General features: G+C 39.2%; 1 protein-coding gene across 1 annotated transcript; it reads right to left on the bottom strand.

The window, feature by feature from the left end:
• Positions 1-15,353: 15,353 nt before the first annotated feature.
• Positions 15,354-17,855, bottom strand: LOC125092615 (splicing factor, proline- and glutamine-rich-like). The gene is given in 2 exon segments (XM_047717023.1): positions 15,354-17,098; positions 17,101-17,855. Coding segments are annotated over 2 exon segments (1,662 nt in total). The 5' UTR covers positions 17,768-17,855; the 3' UTR covers positions 15,354-16,103.
• Between the last annotated feature and the right edge of the window lie 390 nt (positions 17,856-18,245).

Genomic DNA, 18,245 nt, shown 5'->3' with positions numbered 1-18,245 from the left:
TCCGGCAGAGGAGAGCCCTGGGTGCACGGCCTCTGTTCACCTGCTCTTCAAGAATCCCTCACGCTGAGCCATTTTCCCTTGAGCAACAAGCCCAGAAACTTCTAAAGTGACCACTTGCCGAGAAGCAACCCCACTTCACTAATGCCGTGTAGGGAGCTCTTTTAGGAAATGATGCTATGAGAGAGAGACCCTTTTAGCTGCTTGATTATTAATCTGGCTTCAGTGCCATCGCTGTCATTTATCACCACTTCGCCGGCATTAACGGGGCATCTGAGAGGGCCCTAAAACCACACCCCAGCTGCTCAGACTCTTAGGAACCACACGTTCAGATCCCAGGGGCACGGGGCCAAGTTTTTCCCTTCCAAGAAAGATGAAGTCCACAATTTTAGGACGCATGCTCCCAGACTTCATAAGCAGTCATTATGAAGAAAGTTTCATTATGAAGAAAATAAATAAACAAAACATCCTGCACCATTTATTTTAAATACAGCTATTGAAAGACTGTATTTAATATTTCCCCATTGAGATTTACTTATTTTTCTTATATCAGAGGGTGAGCAAAGAAAACAGAACAGGATCACAAAGTCTCAAATGCATGGTGACTTCACTCACTGTCTTCCATTTTTTTTTAATTCCTTTCCCTCAAATTGACACAACTTGATAGCCAAAGGGGCACTTTCATATGCAAATATCCAGTTTTTTAAAACAGTAGCCTATGTTCACTTGCCTACCTACAGCCACCACAGTAGCTCACAATAGTTTTCTAAATCAATACTTTTATCATCATATTAATTTTTCTCCTTAATCTGTTCCTGAGATTATTCATAAAGAAATTTATGAATAAATAAAATGGGTTTAAGAACCATTACCTTTGCTTTTACCTCCCATTTAAATTCAAACACAAAGGAGAAGAAAAGACAAGACAAATTCTTGAGTAAATTATTAAGTAAAGATTATAAAACCATTAAAATAATTTAAAAACATCTGTAGAAGTAAAAAACTAGATAGCCAAAATGCTCTGGGAGTATGTGAGCAGAGAATAAAACTGGCTAAGAAACAAACAAATGCTGCCTGTGTAAGATCTTCCTGTCACAGTGTGGATGCATTCTTATCAACAAGCTGCCTGTGTTCTGTGTCTTCCACCAAGACTTCTTGTAGAGAGGAAAAAAATGAGTAATGATTTTTGTGCTCTTGCCCTTGTGTTTCCTTCTATTCTCAGCTATTGAGCCTCCCACGGACAGTATACTAGAATTGTATGATTAACCTTAAAAATAAAATAGCTATTTTATTGAGTAAAGTAGATTTATTCAAGAATAACGAATGATTGCAATTCAGGAAAAGCTATCATATCATATGTATCATAAAAAACCACATGTAAGTCCAACAAATAAGCAGAGTAATTCTATTTTAGGGACAAGAAGGAAGAAGTCAGGAAGGGCTGTTTGTTTTGAACTGAAGTGCACTGGACAAAAACAAGAGTCCAGGAATCCAGCAATGAGATGATTTCTCATTATTTGAAATGCAGGAGTGGTCACTTTCTTATAAGAGGGATAGGCAATGTCCATTTTTCCTTGTTGGGGCCTGTAATGGAGGATTTTTTTCCTGATGGGGACTTTTCTGATGGGTTTATATTTGACAATTCTTCCTGTGATTGACATTCAGTGGTAGGGCTTCCTCAACTAGCGTCCTCTTCTAACCCCCTGACTTCACTTAAGTGAGGCTTCCCTTTCTTAATGTTCACAGTATATAACAACTGACAACTTATATTGCACACATATTTGCTGCTATAAAGAGCGCTAGCATTAATGGTCAGATTGATATTGAGAAGAGTACTATTTACTTCCACAAAGATGAAGGTATATCAATATTATTAGAAATATATTAATACAGAGGTATTATAAAAGGTTCTAGAAGTTATATTCAATACAATAATCATCTCCAGCTACATTAATACTTAGAACCAAACATTGCAGAATAACTAATAGGTTTGGAAGCTAGGAGAATAATCAAATTTTGATCATAGATGTTCTGTTTTTATTTATTTTGTTGAGAGTGACAGGGTCTTTGTTTAAAATCCTCCTATAATAGGTGTGGTTATTCTTTTTTTCTGTGGTGTTACTCAGAAAACCCTGATTATATAGGGTAAAACTTAATGAATTCTATCTTGGTAAAAAATGACTAAACAGAGATATTTAGTGTCTCGTAGAAATTGTCACAATCAGCTTGTACTTAACATGTTTTGTGCTATTATTACTACTGCTGAAAGGACACTGGAGATCATAATCCCGAACTTTTGTTTCAGAGGTTGAAGAAACAGAAAAATGTCATAGAGATAACTGGTGAGCACTCATTTTTCTTAAACCCCAAATCTCACAATTCATGAAATTAATATTCTTTTCACAAAATTTTCCAAGCCATGGTGAGGTCTTTCTGTTATTTTTAAGTAACAATCATAAAGTGTAACTAGAAAGAACAACTTGAGTTCCATATCCTCTTCTTAACCAGAAATTTAAAAATCAACAAACTCAGGGCTACTGTAATAGATTCTAATTTACTGAGCTTGATTATATAGTGTATATTATATATAAATTACTTACATATTGCCCTGCCTCTAAAGAGGTACAAATTTGACTCCTTATTCTCAAACTGTACCATGATAATCAAGCTAACTTTTTAAAAGTATTTTTTCTTGTGTTTCCTCTCACCTCTATTTTAATAAGTTGAGCCAAATGGCATTAATGAAGCTATACATTTTTATTTTTAGTATTTTCAATAATTTGGGGAGCATATGCTGCATCCATATAATAGAAGGAATTACAGAGAAACATATGTAAGTTGATCTCTAACCAAATCTTTTTTTAAAAAGTCATGTTGACATTTATTCAAGATTTTTTTGTGTGGTTAAAAGGAGGGTAGAGGATTTATTACTGGGTTCCTCAATTTGTTTTGTTTTATCAAAACAATTATTTTGTTTAATTCACTAAATTGGGAATTGTTTTGTTTATGTTTCATAAACCCATTCAAATATATTTTAATACAAAGATTTCTTAATCTCAGTACTACAGTCAACTGGAATAAGATTATAGTTCCCTGGGGAGGAGGCTGCCCTACATGTTGGACGATGTATACTAACATCACTTGGATCTACCTAGAAGATGTCAATATCAAATTTCTTACTTCCTTTAGTCATTACAATGAAAAGTGTCTCCAAACATTGTCATCAGTTGGGTTAGGGAAATATTTGGCATGTCCCAGACTCCACAGCACTAACAGTGCATATTGTAGGAACCTAACAAGAAATTGATATTTTTGTATTTTTTTCTTGGTTTATATTCCAATGACATTTTTAAAACTTCAACACCTAAATGATGACTCCTGCCTCACAGCATTGCCAATTTTGTGTTAACTCTCCTGAGAGCACAAATGAATGTGATCATTTGAAGAGTCTCAAGTAAATTAAGGGGAGCATTATATCAACCTATCTTACATCAAATTAAGAAATTAATTTTTCTTTAGTCATAAGGACAAATTCTGCTCTATGCTACAAGATATGGGTATGTATGTATTTTTTAAATTCCCACATGTTTGCTGGTCCTAGAACTGGCCAGTTCTGCCTCAGAAATGCAGCATTTTCTGTGCGGCTATGAACAAAACACTCTGAAGCATGAGAGTTGTCAATACCGAGTCACACTATTTTTGTATTATGTGAAATTACAATGTTAACAAAAAACCCCATTACCTCTTTGCTCCTTGACTTTTAACTCCTCAAATGGAATCCAAATGAGTGGTGAGTTCAAGTGGATGCTAAAATAATGAAATGTAGATTTCTGAAGCATCTTCCTAAGCCAATGAGAGAATGGTAACTGATGCCAAGAAATTTCTCCATATCCAAAGCTGAATATTTGTCCTCAAAGAATAGAGTTCAACATTACTTTTTAGGTACCTGATATATTCAGATACTATGATACTCAATTTCTTTATGTTTGGGATACTCAGATGCACATAAAAAAGTGCATTTCTTGGCTTGTGGGACAGCAGGATGTGTTTCAGATAACAGGATCTACAGCCACAGTATAGATCTAAACTATAAAGATGTCCTATACACAAAATTTGATGGCTTTAGGTTCATGATACTCTTTCCTACTTATAGATCCTCTTGAGAAGGATCTGTGCAAGACTCTGTAGTCTGCTTTCTGAAAGTAGCTTCCTGCTTGTGTATAAAAACATTTCAAACAGACTGTAGCTTGTAGTATTCCAAATAGTCATGAGTCATGCCATTCCAATTTCTAATCAAGCAGACTTATTCTTCCTTCCTTCCTTTCTTTCTCTCTCTTTCATTCTTTTTTCTTTCATGCTGTCTAGATTTCTTGCTTTCTTTTGTATTTTATTCCCCAGTGATTGAGTTATTATTTTTTTTTTAAGATTTTATTTATTTATTTGACAGAGAGAGATCACAAGTAGACGGAGAGGCAGGCAGAGAGAGAGAGAGAGGGAAGCAGGCTTCCTGCTGAGCAGAGAGCCCGATGTGGGACTCGATCCCAGGACCCCGAGATCATGACCCGAGCTGAAGGCAGCGGCTTAACCCACTGAGCCACCCAGGCACCCTGATTGAGTTATTTTATATTAAATACAAATGTGTGAGGCTTTGAGAAAATGGTGGAGAAGTATGAGGACACTAGGGTTACCTTATCTCACAAATATAACTAGATAAATATCAAGTCACCCTAACTACCACAGAAATTGACCTGAAGACGGGCAGCACAGACTCCATAATGAAAGGTAGAGAAGAAGTACACCCGAAAAAGGTAGAAGGTGTGAAGACATGGTGTGGGAGAGAAACAGGTCATAAAGTTTCTGCATGGAGAAAGTTGAGAGAGACTAGTAAACAGCAATGCACAGGGAAAACAAATCTCTATAGCAATTGGCTTAGAAAGTGAGCAGGGGTAAATTTTGTGAATTTTTGGCAACAGCAGGGTTTAAAGCATGAAGTTTTGAAGGTAAGTAGGCTTGGCTCAGAGAGAGCCCAGAGGAACTGGGTCTTCTCTTAGAAGACAAGACAAACAGCCCTCAGACATACAGCCTGGAAATCACAATCTGAAGGAAGCCTGGGGCATGAGGTGAGAAAGTTAGTTGCTCATCTCAGGGAGGCAGAGTTCATTGAGAGGCCCCTCCAGGAATAAAGGAGCTAGCAATTGCCATTTCCTTACCCCACTCCTTAGCAAAGTACAGGGTTATCTGCTGAAACCAGCTCATCCCTGTCTAACTCATTTATACCAAGCCCTTCCCCCACACTTGGGTGGAACTGCTCTTCCAGCCATGCCTGTCTCAGTCCCACAGTTGCAGGACCCATCCCCCAGGAGACAAGCCCAAACTTGTGCCCACACCACATCAATAAACCCAGAAGTTTTATAGGGCCTTGGTGCTAATGGTGGTGAAGATAGGTCTCATTACACAAGCAACCAGACCACATCTAATTAAAACTCATCATATTGAGATCAAGGACAAAACACTGCACAGAGTAAGCAAAGGCAGCTTCTGCAGATGACTGGCCTGAAGAAGAAAGCAGCCAGACAACAACAGAGCACACACAGAACACATTGGAAACACTACCATAGCACCAAAACCTGAGGAACAAGAGATAATACACAGTAAGGAACTACAGTGGTATATACTGGAACAAGCACAGAAATCTAGACAAAATGAGAAGGCAGAGGAATTTGTCCTAAATGAAAGAACAGGACAAGGCTACAGACAAAGACCCAAGGGAAACAGATATAACTAACATACCTGATAGAGAATTTAGAGAAATGATCATAAGAATACTTACTGGACTTCAGAAAAGAGTGGAAGGCAGCAGTAAGCCTATTGACACAGAGATAAGGAATAACATAGCAGAGATAGAGTACTCGAAAAATGATATGAGAAACATGCAGGCTGGAAGTAGCAAAGGAACAAACTAATGACCTAGAAGACAGAGTAATGGCAAATAATAAAACTGAATGAAAGAGAGAGAAAAGAATTATGCAAAATGAGAATTGGTCCAAGGAAATCAGTGACTCCATCAAATGTAATAATATGCATAATATAAGAGTGCCAGAAGAAGAAGAGGGGGAAAAGGGGCAGGAAATTTACTTGAAGACATAATACCTGAAAACTTTCCTGATCTGAAAGAAACAAATATCAGACCCATGAAACACAGAGAAACCCCAATAAAATCACAAAACCCAGACCCATGCCAAGATGTATTGTAATTAAATTGGCAAAATGTAGTGAAATCAGTAAAATGGTAGGATTCAAATTAATATAAGAAATCTGTTCCATATCTATTCACCAAGAATGAGGCAGTAGAAAGAGAAATCAGGGAATCAATCCCATTAACAATTTTATCAAAAACAGTGAGAATCCTAGGAACAAACGCCATCAAAGAGGTGAAAGACCTGTACTCTGAAAACAATAAAATATTAATAAAAGAAATTGATGATAACACAAAGAAATGGAAGGGCATTCCGTGATTATGGTTTGGAAGAACAAATATTATTAAATGTCTATACCACTAAAGACAGTCTACACATACAATACAATCCTATCATCATGCCACTGACACTTTTCACAGAGCTAGAAAAAACAATCCTAAAAAGCATATGAAACTACTGAAGACCTCAAATAGCCAAATCAACCTTGAAAAAGAGAAAACAAAGCTGTAGACATCACAATTCTGGAATTCGATTTATATTACAAAGCTGTAATGATTAAAACAGTGTGGTACTGAAACAAAAATAGGCACATAGCTAAACAGAACAGAATAGAAAATCCAGAAATGAACCCGCAACTACATGCTCTATTAATCCTTTACAAACCAAGGAAGAATATCCGCTGGAGAAAAGATGGTCTTCACAAATAGCATTGGGAAAACTGGGCAGCAACATGCAGAAGAATGAAACTGGACCATTTTCTTTCACCATACACAAAGATAAATTCAAAATGGGTTAAAGACCTGAATATGAGACCTGAAACCATTCTAGAAGAAAATTCTAGAAGAAAACACAGGGACCATTCTCTTTGACACTGGCTGAACAATCCCTGCTGAACAGGGAGGACACTGTGGATCATGTCCTCCCCACTGCGGAGGACACTGGGATCATGACCTGAGCTGAAGGCAAATGCTTAATTGACTGAGCCACCCAGGTGCCCCTACAAATTATTTTTTAAAAAAGATTTTATTTATTCATTTGAGAGAAAATAAACAAGAGAGAGAGCGTGAGCACAGGCCTGGGGGGGAGGGGCAAAGGGAGAGGGAGAGAAGCAGACTCCCTCCTGAGCAGGGAGCTGGATGCAGGACTTGATCCCAGGACTCCAGGATCATGATCTAAGCCAAAGGCAGACACTTAACCAACTGAATCACCCAGGTGCCCCAAGAAGTGGCATATGTCTACAGTAGAATATTACTCAGCCATCAAAACTGGAAATCTTGCCATTTTCAGGGACATGAGTGGAGCTAGAGAGTATAATACTAAAGGAAATAAGCCAGTCAGGGAAAGAGAAATACTATATGATTTCACTCATATATGGAATTCAAGAAAACAATGACAACAACAACAAGTGAGTGGAAAGAGAGAGACAAAGAGAGGCAAACCAAGAGAGAGACTCAACTATAGAGAACACCTATATAGAAGGACTATAAACAACCTCTGTGGTTACCAGAGGAAAGGTGGGTGGGAGGAGGGGTGATGGGAATTAAAGACTGCGCTTACAATGAGCACTGAGTCAGGCATACAATTGCTGAATCACTGTATTTTACACCTGAAGCTAATGTAACACTGTATGTTAAGTAAATGGAATTTAAATAAATACTTTAAAAAATAAAAAAATAAATACCATTTATTTTTATTATTTATTGTTTTATTCCTTGGACTTCCCATAATCACCAGCAAAGTCCTGCACAAATATGACTAAAAAATGCAACCATGGAAGAGGTTTTCATGTTCTCCCATGCTCACCTCAATAAGTGGTAACAAATTGGCCCAGGATAAAACCTGATATAACTATTTATTTAAAACTTTTCTCAATAGAAAACTAGAGGATATTGTAAAGTTCGACCACTCTCCATAATTAACTGCCATCCCAAAGTATCTCCTCCGGGTTCAAAACTCACCTGTTTATGATAAATGAGGTAAGTACATAGAGCAGGGAATGAGCTTTTGAATTGAAAGCTTTAACTTCAAACTAAGTGAGATTTTATGCCTCCCTGAAGCAAAAAATACACACAAAGAAGTTATAATGATGCATTATTATTCAATTTGCTGTTTCTTTTCCGTGATAATTTCCTTCACAATCTATTTAATTTTTATTAATAATTTTGGTCAATTTCAGTTGTTTGCTAAGTAGTGGCCACTAATCAATCTTTCCTTTTCCGGTCGTGGCTGGAAGCAATGTATACATTCCTTGAATAGCTTGCACACTGGAGCCAGGATGGGAATTACAAACCCTATCCCACAATATATTGGAACTCTGTTCATACCACTGATTGCTGCTGATGATAGAGAGGTGCAAATAGCCATTGTTGGAACTCCTACCCCCATTGTTTTACCCTGTTTTTCACAAGCGGAAGCAACTTGTAGGTAATAAATTAAGACATCTTTTTCCCTCCTCCTTTACTCTCCCATACAGGACCAGGCATTTAAATTCTAGATCATTCAAAAGCAATTGTAAACACAAGGAATTTAGAAATCACCTCACATATGGTGATTTCTGGCACCCAATGTCTCTCCGCCCCCCACAACATGCGTAACATTCCTCAGGCACTCTTGGTTTCCCAAAAGGAAAGACAAATATTTAACTTGTAGAGATCACAATCTGCAACATCTGAGTCTCCCTCAGTTTACAAATATCCTAGTGATTTACAAGGAAGAAGCTTTCTTATCAATAGCCTAATTTCCACAGACGCATAACTCAGTTCCTGAAACCCTAAACATATGCTTTTTTCACTTTTTCTTTTATCTATCTATCATCTATATCTGTCTATCTCTCTATCTATCTATGGAGAGAGAGATGGAAATAAGCTTCAATGTAGTCTTTTTTTCCCTAATCAATAGTACATTTATATATATGTATATGCCCATTTTTATTTCTCTGTAGCTCTGGGAAGTACTACTCTTTAACAAAGGGAACAAAATACACCCAGGAAGAAATGCAACACCCTACCTCACCCACATTGAGAGATTATAGCCCCTCTCCTATAATCCCCCCCTTTCCCCCTAAATTTATAAATCTTATTCTTGGATTGCATTTTGGCTGAGTTTTCTTGGTGGTGGCTTTGATCACTTCAAACTTTCCCAGGGTGCACTTTGCCTGGATTGTGGTTGATATTTTCGACTCTGCTCATTCATTCAGTCACCCCTCTACAAAATGACTAGGAAGAGGAACTCACAACAAAGAAAAGAACCAGAGACAATGGCCGCTCCCACAGACCTAATGAATATGGTTATAAGCAAAATATCAGAAATAGATTTCAGGGTAACAGTTAAAAGACAATAGTTAGGCTGGAGAAAACCATTAATGACAATATAGATTCTCTAAGGGTAGACATGAGAGCTAATCATGCCAAACATAAAAATGCCCTCAAATCTATGGTCAACCAATCTTCAACAAAACAGGAGAGAATGTCCAATGGAAAAAGACAGTCTCTGCAACAATTGGTGTTGGGAAAATTGGACAGCCACATGCAGAAGAATGAAACTGGACTATTTCCTTACACCACACACAAAAATAGACTCCAAATGGATGAAGGACCTCAGTGTGAGAAAGGAATCCATCAAAAGCCTTGAGGAGAACACAGGCAGCAACCTATCCGATCTCAGCCACAGCAACTTCTTCCTAGAAATATCACCAAAGGCAAGGGAAGGAAGAGCAAAATGAACTATTGGGACTTCATCAGGATCAAAAGCTCTTGCACAGCAAAGGAAACAGTCCACAAAACCAAAAGACAACTGACAGAATGGGAGAAGATATTTGCAAACAACATATCAGATAAAGGGCTGGTATCCAAAATCTATAAAGAACTTAGCAAACTCAACACCCAAAGAACAAATAATCCAATCAAGAAATGGACAGAAGACATGGATGGACATTTCTCCCAAGAAGACATCCAGATGGCCAACAGACACATGAAAAAGTGTGCAGCATCATTCAGCATCAGGAAAAAACAAATCAAAACAGATCCCACCTTTCACCAGTCAGAATGGCTAAAATTAATCAGTCGGGAAACGACAGATGCTGGCGAGGATGCAGAGGAAGGGGAACCCTCCTGCACTGTTGGTGGGAATGCAAGCTGGTGCAGCCACTCTGGAAAACAGCATGGTGGTTCCTCAAAAAGTTTAAAATACAGCTATCCTACGACCCAGTAATCGCACTACTGAGTATTCACTCGAAAGATACAAACGTGGGGCGCCTGGGTGGCTCAGTGGGTTAATGCCTCTGCCTTCGGCTCAGGTCATGATCCCAGTGTCCTGGGATCGAGCCCCGCATCGGGCTCTCTGCTCAGTGGGGAACCTGCTTCCTCCTCTCTCTCTGCCTGCCTCTCTGCCTATTTGTGATCTTTGTCTGTCAAGTAAATAAATAAAATCTTAAAAAAAAAAAAAGATACAAACGTAGCAATCCGAAGGGGCACGTGCACCCAAATGTTTATAGCAGGAATGTCCCCAGTACCCAAATTAGGCAAAGAACCTAGATGTCCACCAACAGATGAATGGATAAAGAAGATGTGGTGTATATATATACAATGGACTGCAATGCAGCCATCAAAAGAAATGAAATCTTGCCATTTGCCATGACGTGGATGGAACTAGAGGGTATTATGCTGAGCAAAATAAGTCAACCAGAGAAAGACAATTATCATATGATCTCTCTGATATGAGGAATTTGAAAGGCAGGGTGGGAGGTTGTGGGAGTAGGGAAGGAAAAAAATGAAACAAGATAGGATCGGGGGAGAAAAACCATTAGAGACTCTTAATATCACAAAACAAACTGAGGGTTGCTCGGGGTGGGGAAGGTAGGGATCGGGTGGCTAGCTTATGGACATTGGGGAGACTATGTGCTATGGTGAGTGCTGTGAGTTGTGTAAGCCTGATGATTCCCAGACCTGTACCCCTGAGCCAAATAACACACTACATGTTAATAAAAAAAAATTAAAAATATATTTAAAAATTTAAAGAAAAAATGGAGTCTATCTCCCCACAGTTCAAATCTGAATGTCCTACCACTAGGTCTGGCCAAGAGAATGTTATGAAAAGTGATGTTGAGCCAGTTGTGAGGTTTAGACTTTAAGAGGTCTTGCATGTTTTCTCTTATTCTCTCCAAGACCCTACCAAGACAACATGTGAACAAACCTGGATTAACAAAGTCCAGGATGAGAGATCACTAGTGCCAGAGAAATGCAACACCAGATAAAGCAATCCTAAACCAGCTAGTCTCTAGCCAACCCAATAACTGACTAAAAATCCCGTCCAACAGAAAGCAAAAGAACTGCCCGGGAGTGCCTGGCTGGCCCAGTCCATAGCGTGTGCAACTCTTGATTTCAGGCTTGTAAATTCAATTCCTACATTAGGTGTAAAGATTACTTAAGAAAATAAAAATCTTAAAAACAAAAAGACAAACAAAGCCTGTCCAGCTCCTCCTATCCCCAAATGCCAAACTACAAAATCACAAGCTACTATATGGTTCTTGGTTGTCTAAATACATGAGGATAACCTTGTAAAAACTAACTCATATACTTAACAAGGTCTTTTTTCTCTTGTGTAGCCTTGTAGAAATTAGACACCTGTTCAGGTCAAAGAAAGCAGTAAAAGTAAGTAGTCACAATGGAGTTAGTAGACTCACCTAACACTTTCAAAGCAGACACGTTTGCTTTTCTTAAGCATTGCCTGACTTTGCTAATTAACCACTGTTTAGTCTACTTACTAAATAAATAAAAGATAAAATTATTAGATATCACCATTCAAAAACTAGGTCATGGTAAGCAAAGTCCCCAGATATGGAATCAACACCAAAATGCCTTTTAATACATGGAAAATAAATATGCAGAAATGAAATAGACAACAGTACCCATTTGTGATTGCTCCAAACAAAACTACATACAGTACTTATCTTTAAAGAAATCTTACAAAACACATAAGGATCTGTAATTTGAAAGTACCAAGTGCTGTTGAAAGAAATAATTGAAAATGGAATAAATGAAAAGACATTGATTGGAAGACCAATCTGGTAAGGACACTACTTCTCCCCAATTGGTTTATATTTATATTTAATGCAATTCCTATCAGAATCCCCAAAAGGTTTACATAGACAGAGAAAAGCTTACTCTAAAACTGATAAGGAAATGGAAAGCGCTACAAAAGTCAAAATAATTTTGAAAAGAAAATAAAGTGGGAGGAAACACTGCTCCCTAATTAAGATTTTATCAAGACAGTATGGTACTTACAAAGGGACAGACACAAAAAGCAATGGAAGATAATGAAGAACCAGAAATAGACCCACACAAATTTACCAGTATTTTTTTCTGATGAAAGTGCAAAACTAATAGAAGAGATGGTTAATATCAGTTCAACGAATAGTGCTGGAGCAAATGTAGACCTATAGAACAAAAAACTTAATAAAAATAAACCTCAACCTAAATTTCACACTTTAAATAAAATTAGCTAAAAATAGATTATGAACTTAAAGGTAAAATGCAAAACTGAAAAATATTTATTAAAAATATGGGGAAACTCCTCAGGGGCCACCTAACTGGCTAAGTCAGTAGAGCTTGCAACTCTTAATCTTGTGGTTGTGAGTTTGAACCCTACATTGGAGGTACACTTACTTTTAAAAATAAATAAATAAACAGGACAAGACAAAGGGATTTAATATAAGTGACCCAGTTTTTGGCTATTTTAACTAATGCTCTTATGAACACTGGTGTTCAAGTAAATATCTGTTTGAATTCCTGTTTCCAATTCTTTTAGGTACATACACAGCAATGAAGTTGCTGAATCATATTGTCATACTTTTACTATTTTTTGAGGGACTTCCATACTGTTTTCCACAATGGTTGCACAATTTTACAATTCCACCATTGATGCTCAAATGTTCTCTACATTCTTGTCAACACTTAACTATCTTCTGCTTTTTAAATAAGAGCCAGTAACATATTGTCTTCATTAAAGTCTTAATTTCAGAGTAGTGATTCCACCAATAACTAAGATAAGAAGTGGTATCTTGTGGTAGCTTTGATTTGCATTTCCCTTATGGTTGTAATAAGAATCTTCATTTGTTTATTAACCATTTGCACACACACACCAGAAATGTCTGTTCAATTACTTTCCTTGTTTTGGAATCAACTTGTGATATTGCCATTTTTTAGTAGATTTCCTACATTTTCATCTAAGATTTTGTGGTTTTAGCTCTTACATCTTTTGTTTGGGTATTTTTGAGATATTACTTACATTTACTTATTTCTATTTGTTTATTTTTAAAGAATAACTGCATACAAACTTGATTGGTCTCAGATGTTAGCTATGAAATTTAGGTCACTGACCTTTTTTTCATTTATTTTGGTATATAGTGTTAAGAAGGGGTTTGCTTTCATTTTCTTCCATTTGGATATTCAGTTTTCTCAGTATCATTTGTTGAAAAGACTGTCCTTTTTCCATTGAATGTTTCTGGCATCCTTGCCAAAATTATTTGGCTATGAATGTGAAGATTTATGTCTAGACTTTCAATTCTGTTCCATTGGTTTTTGTGTCAATCTTTTGACCTGTGTTGATCCAAGTTTATTTCTGACCCTTATTATATTCTAGTGGACTGTATGTCTATCATCAGGACTACTATAACTTTGTACTAAGTTTTTTAATTAGGAGGTATAAATCTTCCAACTTTATCCCTCTTTCTTAAGATAGTTTTAACTACTTGGAGTCCCTGTGACTTTTACCAAAAAAAAAAAAAAAAAAAAATCATTGGAATTTTAATAGAAACAGCATTGCCTCCATCAATTACTTTGGGTAATATTGACATCTTAACAACATTAAATTTTAAATCCATGGGGAGGGTAAAGAGAGAGGGAGAGAGAAACTCTAAGCAGACTCCATGATGAGCACAGAGTCTGACTCAGGGCTCCATCTCATGACCCTGAGATCATGACATAAACTGAAACCAAGAGTCAGACACTTAACCAAACTGCCCCCCCCCCATGTGCCCATGTTTTGTTGTTTCGGTGTACAAGTGTGTTATCTCCTCAGTTAACTCATAAGTATTTTATTCTCTGGGGAACTTGGGTGGCTTAATTGCTTAAGCATCAGACTCTTCATTTTGGCTCACATCATGATCTTGGGGTTGTGGGATCAAGTCCTGCATCAAGCTCTGCACTCAGCATGGAGTTTGCTCATCCCTCTCCCTCTCTCTCAAATTCCTCCTCCAATTCACCCTCTCTCTCTAAAATAAGTAAATATATTTTTTTAAGTATTCTTTTATATGATATCATAAACATCATTATTTTCTTAATTTCCTTCAGACTCTTTATTAATGTATAGATATATAATTAATTTTTATATGTAGATTTTGTATCCGGTTCTAACAAGTATTTTTAGTGTGTGAAGTCTTCAGACTTTTATACATATAAGATCGATCAGCAGAGATATGCTTCTTTTATCTGATTTAAATACCTTTTACTTCTTTCTCCCTATTTGCTCTAGTTAGAACTCCCATAGTATGTTGACTAGAAACAGCAAAAACAGCTGTCTTTATCTTACTCTGATCTTTTTTTTTTTTCATGTTTAACAATCTTTAATTCAAATGTGAAAGTTCAATACAAGCCATATGTAGGACTTGGACTTGTTCTTTTAAAAACAAGAATGGAGAAATGCAACAGAATGATCTTTCCACTTTTTCTTCAGAAACTTTCAAGGAAAGGATAGATCATAGGGCCATAAAGATCCATTTAGTCATACCCACTTTCTCTCCCTACCGATAGTCTTTCACCCATTTCATCATCTTAATACACATTCCCGAAGGAAGATTTACAGTTCAGCTTGCTTACATAACCATTTAAAAATACTTAGCACCAGCTTGCTTCCTATAATGCCAAACAAATCAAATCATGAAACTACTTCAATATGCATTTCTTCTTTTTAAAACAAGGGGGTGCTTGTTTGTAGAAAGCAATACTTAGCCTACAGATACATTTCCCAGAAATGGCAGGTGCCATTTGAAGGCCTAGACACGCTCATGCTTTCAAAGTGGAATACCTAGCCTAATGTGCATAGAAGCATGAATGGCAAAGTTGAAGATCAATATTATAACTATTTTTTCTATTTATTTGAAGCACAGTAAAAAAAAAAAAATTGGTACACTTTGGAAATTCAGTGGCACAAGGTACACTGCCATAACTTGAGGGACATTATACAGTTTAAAAAAAAAAAGGAAATAAAAAGAAAAAAAAATTCCCATTTGAAACACTGCATTACATAATTTTACCTGCCCAAACAGACCACTTACAAATATTAGGTCAATAAACTGCTAACATCCATAAAAAGGTAGCTTTCTTACTAAAATGCAAGAAATTAAAAGATTGGTATCTAAACAAGAAAAGACAAAAACAAACTGGAATGAAAACCTAGGTATCACATCTAAAATCGGGGCTTTTTGTTTGGGCCTTCATACTCTTCTCTCCCTCTACCATATCCTGCTGGAGTTCCAGGCCCCATTCCTCCAGGACCCTGTCCACCCACAGGTCCCGCACCTCCCTGCCCAAAGCGCTCAGTAGGCATGTCGCTTCCCATCATGGAACCACTCATGGTTGCTGGTGGGAATCCAGGATTAGCTTCATAACCTATGCCACCTCCACCACCTACAGGTGGAAATTTCTGGCCTCCTGAACCATAGGGATCTCCCATGTTCATTGCTTCTCCACCACCCATTCTCATGTCTCTTTCTCTTGGATCCATGTAGCCCATCCAGCTATAACTTTCCTTTCTTTGGCGTCTCATTTGTTCTTCCATTTCACACTGACGAATCATCATCTCTTCTTCCCTTCTACGTCGTTCTTCTTCTTGCCTTAATTGCATTTCTTTACGTTACTGCATTTCTTGATTGTGAAGTTCTTCCATGCGTCTTAATTCTTCCTGGCGTCTCATCAGATCTTGATGCAAAAGATATGCCTGATGCTCATGATAGGCATCTTCCATTTCACTTTCCAATTTGTCTTTTGCATCTTTCATATTTTTTTCAACTTGTTCCCTTTGCTGTTTTCCCATTTCATCCAGGGATTTCCATCGCTGAGAATATTCATACTCAAATGTGCCATGTTGGGCAAAACGAGGAGGCGTTTCTCTCTCCTTTTGATACATTGGATTCTTCTGTGCAAGTTTTTCAGGAAGGCCATCTTCATCATCTAATTGTTCAAGTGGTTCCACAATGACTGGACGAGGAGTTGTTGTCAGTAAGAAAACACCTTCACTGCATCTTTCAAAGGCTTTTCTTGCTGCTGGTTTAGATGCAAATTCAACAATGCCTTTCCCTGTAGATCTCCCACGATCATCCACAATTGCAACAGCCCTTTCAATAGGACCAAATTGGCTAAAGGCTTCTTCCAACAGTTCATTGGAAACGTAAGGTGAAAGATTTCGAACAGAGAGAGCGGCAGCATGTGTGGCAAAACGAACCCGAAGCTGTCTACCTCTCATGGGTGTATCATCAAGTTTAGCTTTGGCAATTTCAGCCAATGCCCTAGATTCAAGTTTAATAAAACCAAATCCTTTGCCTTTATTGATAAAAACTTCTCCTGGTTCTCCGTATTTAGCGAAAAGTCTTTTAAATTCATCCTCTGTGATATCAGCAGGTAGATTCCCAACAAACAACCAACAACGCTGAGTGTAAGTTTTCTCTCCAGGCCTCCTCAAGAGAGACAAGTTGGCTTTAAATCCCTCTGAGTCGGAGATCTTCTCCTCGCTGCGGCCGCCTGGCCCGCCAGGCTGGGGCCCCTGGTGATGCTGCTGGTGGTAGGGCGGGTGGTGCTGCGGACCACCGCGGGGCTCCCCGCCGCCTTGGTGCGGCGGCTTGGGGTGGCCGCAGGAGTGCTTAGGCCCGGACCACCGCCGGGCTTTGGCCCGCCTGGCATTTTGCCGCCTTTCGGGCCTCCGGGCCCTGGGCCCTGCTTAGGCCTGGGGCCCGGGCCCCCTGTGGGTGGAGGCGGCGGGCCCCCGGTCTGAGGCGAGGTGGTGGGCACCCCGCTGCTCGGCGGCGCCGGCGGGGGCGCCCCGGGGGGCGCCGAGGTGACAGCGGGCGGCGGGGTCGGGGTGGGGCTCGGCCCCGTAGGGGCCCCGGAGGTCGGAGGAGTGGCAGGCGGTGCCGAGCCGGAGGCCGGCAGAGCGCTGCCCACTCCGGGAGCCGGGCGCGGTCCCTGAGGAACGACGGGCTTGAACGAGTCCTGTGGCGGCGGCGGCGGCGGCTGATGCGGCGGCTGATGCGGTGGCGGCTGAAGGGGCGGCGGCTGCTGTGGTGGCGGCTGCTGCGACGGTGGCTGCTGCTGTTGCTGATGCGGAGGCGGTGGCGGGATCGGGGGCTTGGGGCCACCCTGGCCCGGCCCGGGCCCCATGGGTCCGCGGTTCTGATTGAGGCCCATGCCGGGTGGCGGGAAGCGGAAGTCGTGGAGGCCGCCGCGGCCGCCGTCTCCTCCGCGCGGGTGGAAGCCGCCACCGCCACCGCCACCGCCACGGCTCCGGAACCGGTCCCGAGACATGTCTGTGATCAAGGGGCGGTCGAGGCAGAAGCGGAGAAGACGCTCAGGGAACGTGGAGGCCACCTTGCTTCCCACAAGATCGCGGATGACACCGGCCTATCTTACTCTGATCTTAATCTTTAACCATTGTGTTAGCTATGGGGTTTCCATATATGGCTTTATTACACTGGGGTAGTTTCCTTCTGTTCCTAGTTTGAGTGTTTTTATCAACAAAATGTTTTGAATTTTGTCAAATGCTTGTTTTGCATATATCAAAATGATTTTTCTGTCAAGAAATGAAGACAGAGAAAGGACCACACTAACAACACCACAAGAAAGAAGCGAAGCAAATTGGAAAAACAAAACAAAACAATAAAATGAAAAATCAAACAAGAAACAAAACAGAAGAAAACAAACTAGATCCAAAAAACTAGATTTGATCTGCTTATTAAAAGAAAGTAGATCCCAAAATAGGAAAGAAAGGGAAATATATACTTTC

The sequence above is a fragment of the Lutra lutra genome, chromosome Y, assembly GCF_902655055.1.
Source record: "Lutra lutra chromosome Y, mLutLut1.2, whole genome shotgun sequence".
NCBI lineage: Eukaryota > Metazoa > Chordata > Mammalia > Carnivora > Mustelidae > Lutra > Lutra lutra.
Note: the sequence above shows the minus strand (reverse complement) of the source record. Positions and strands in the feature narration are given on the sequence as shown.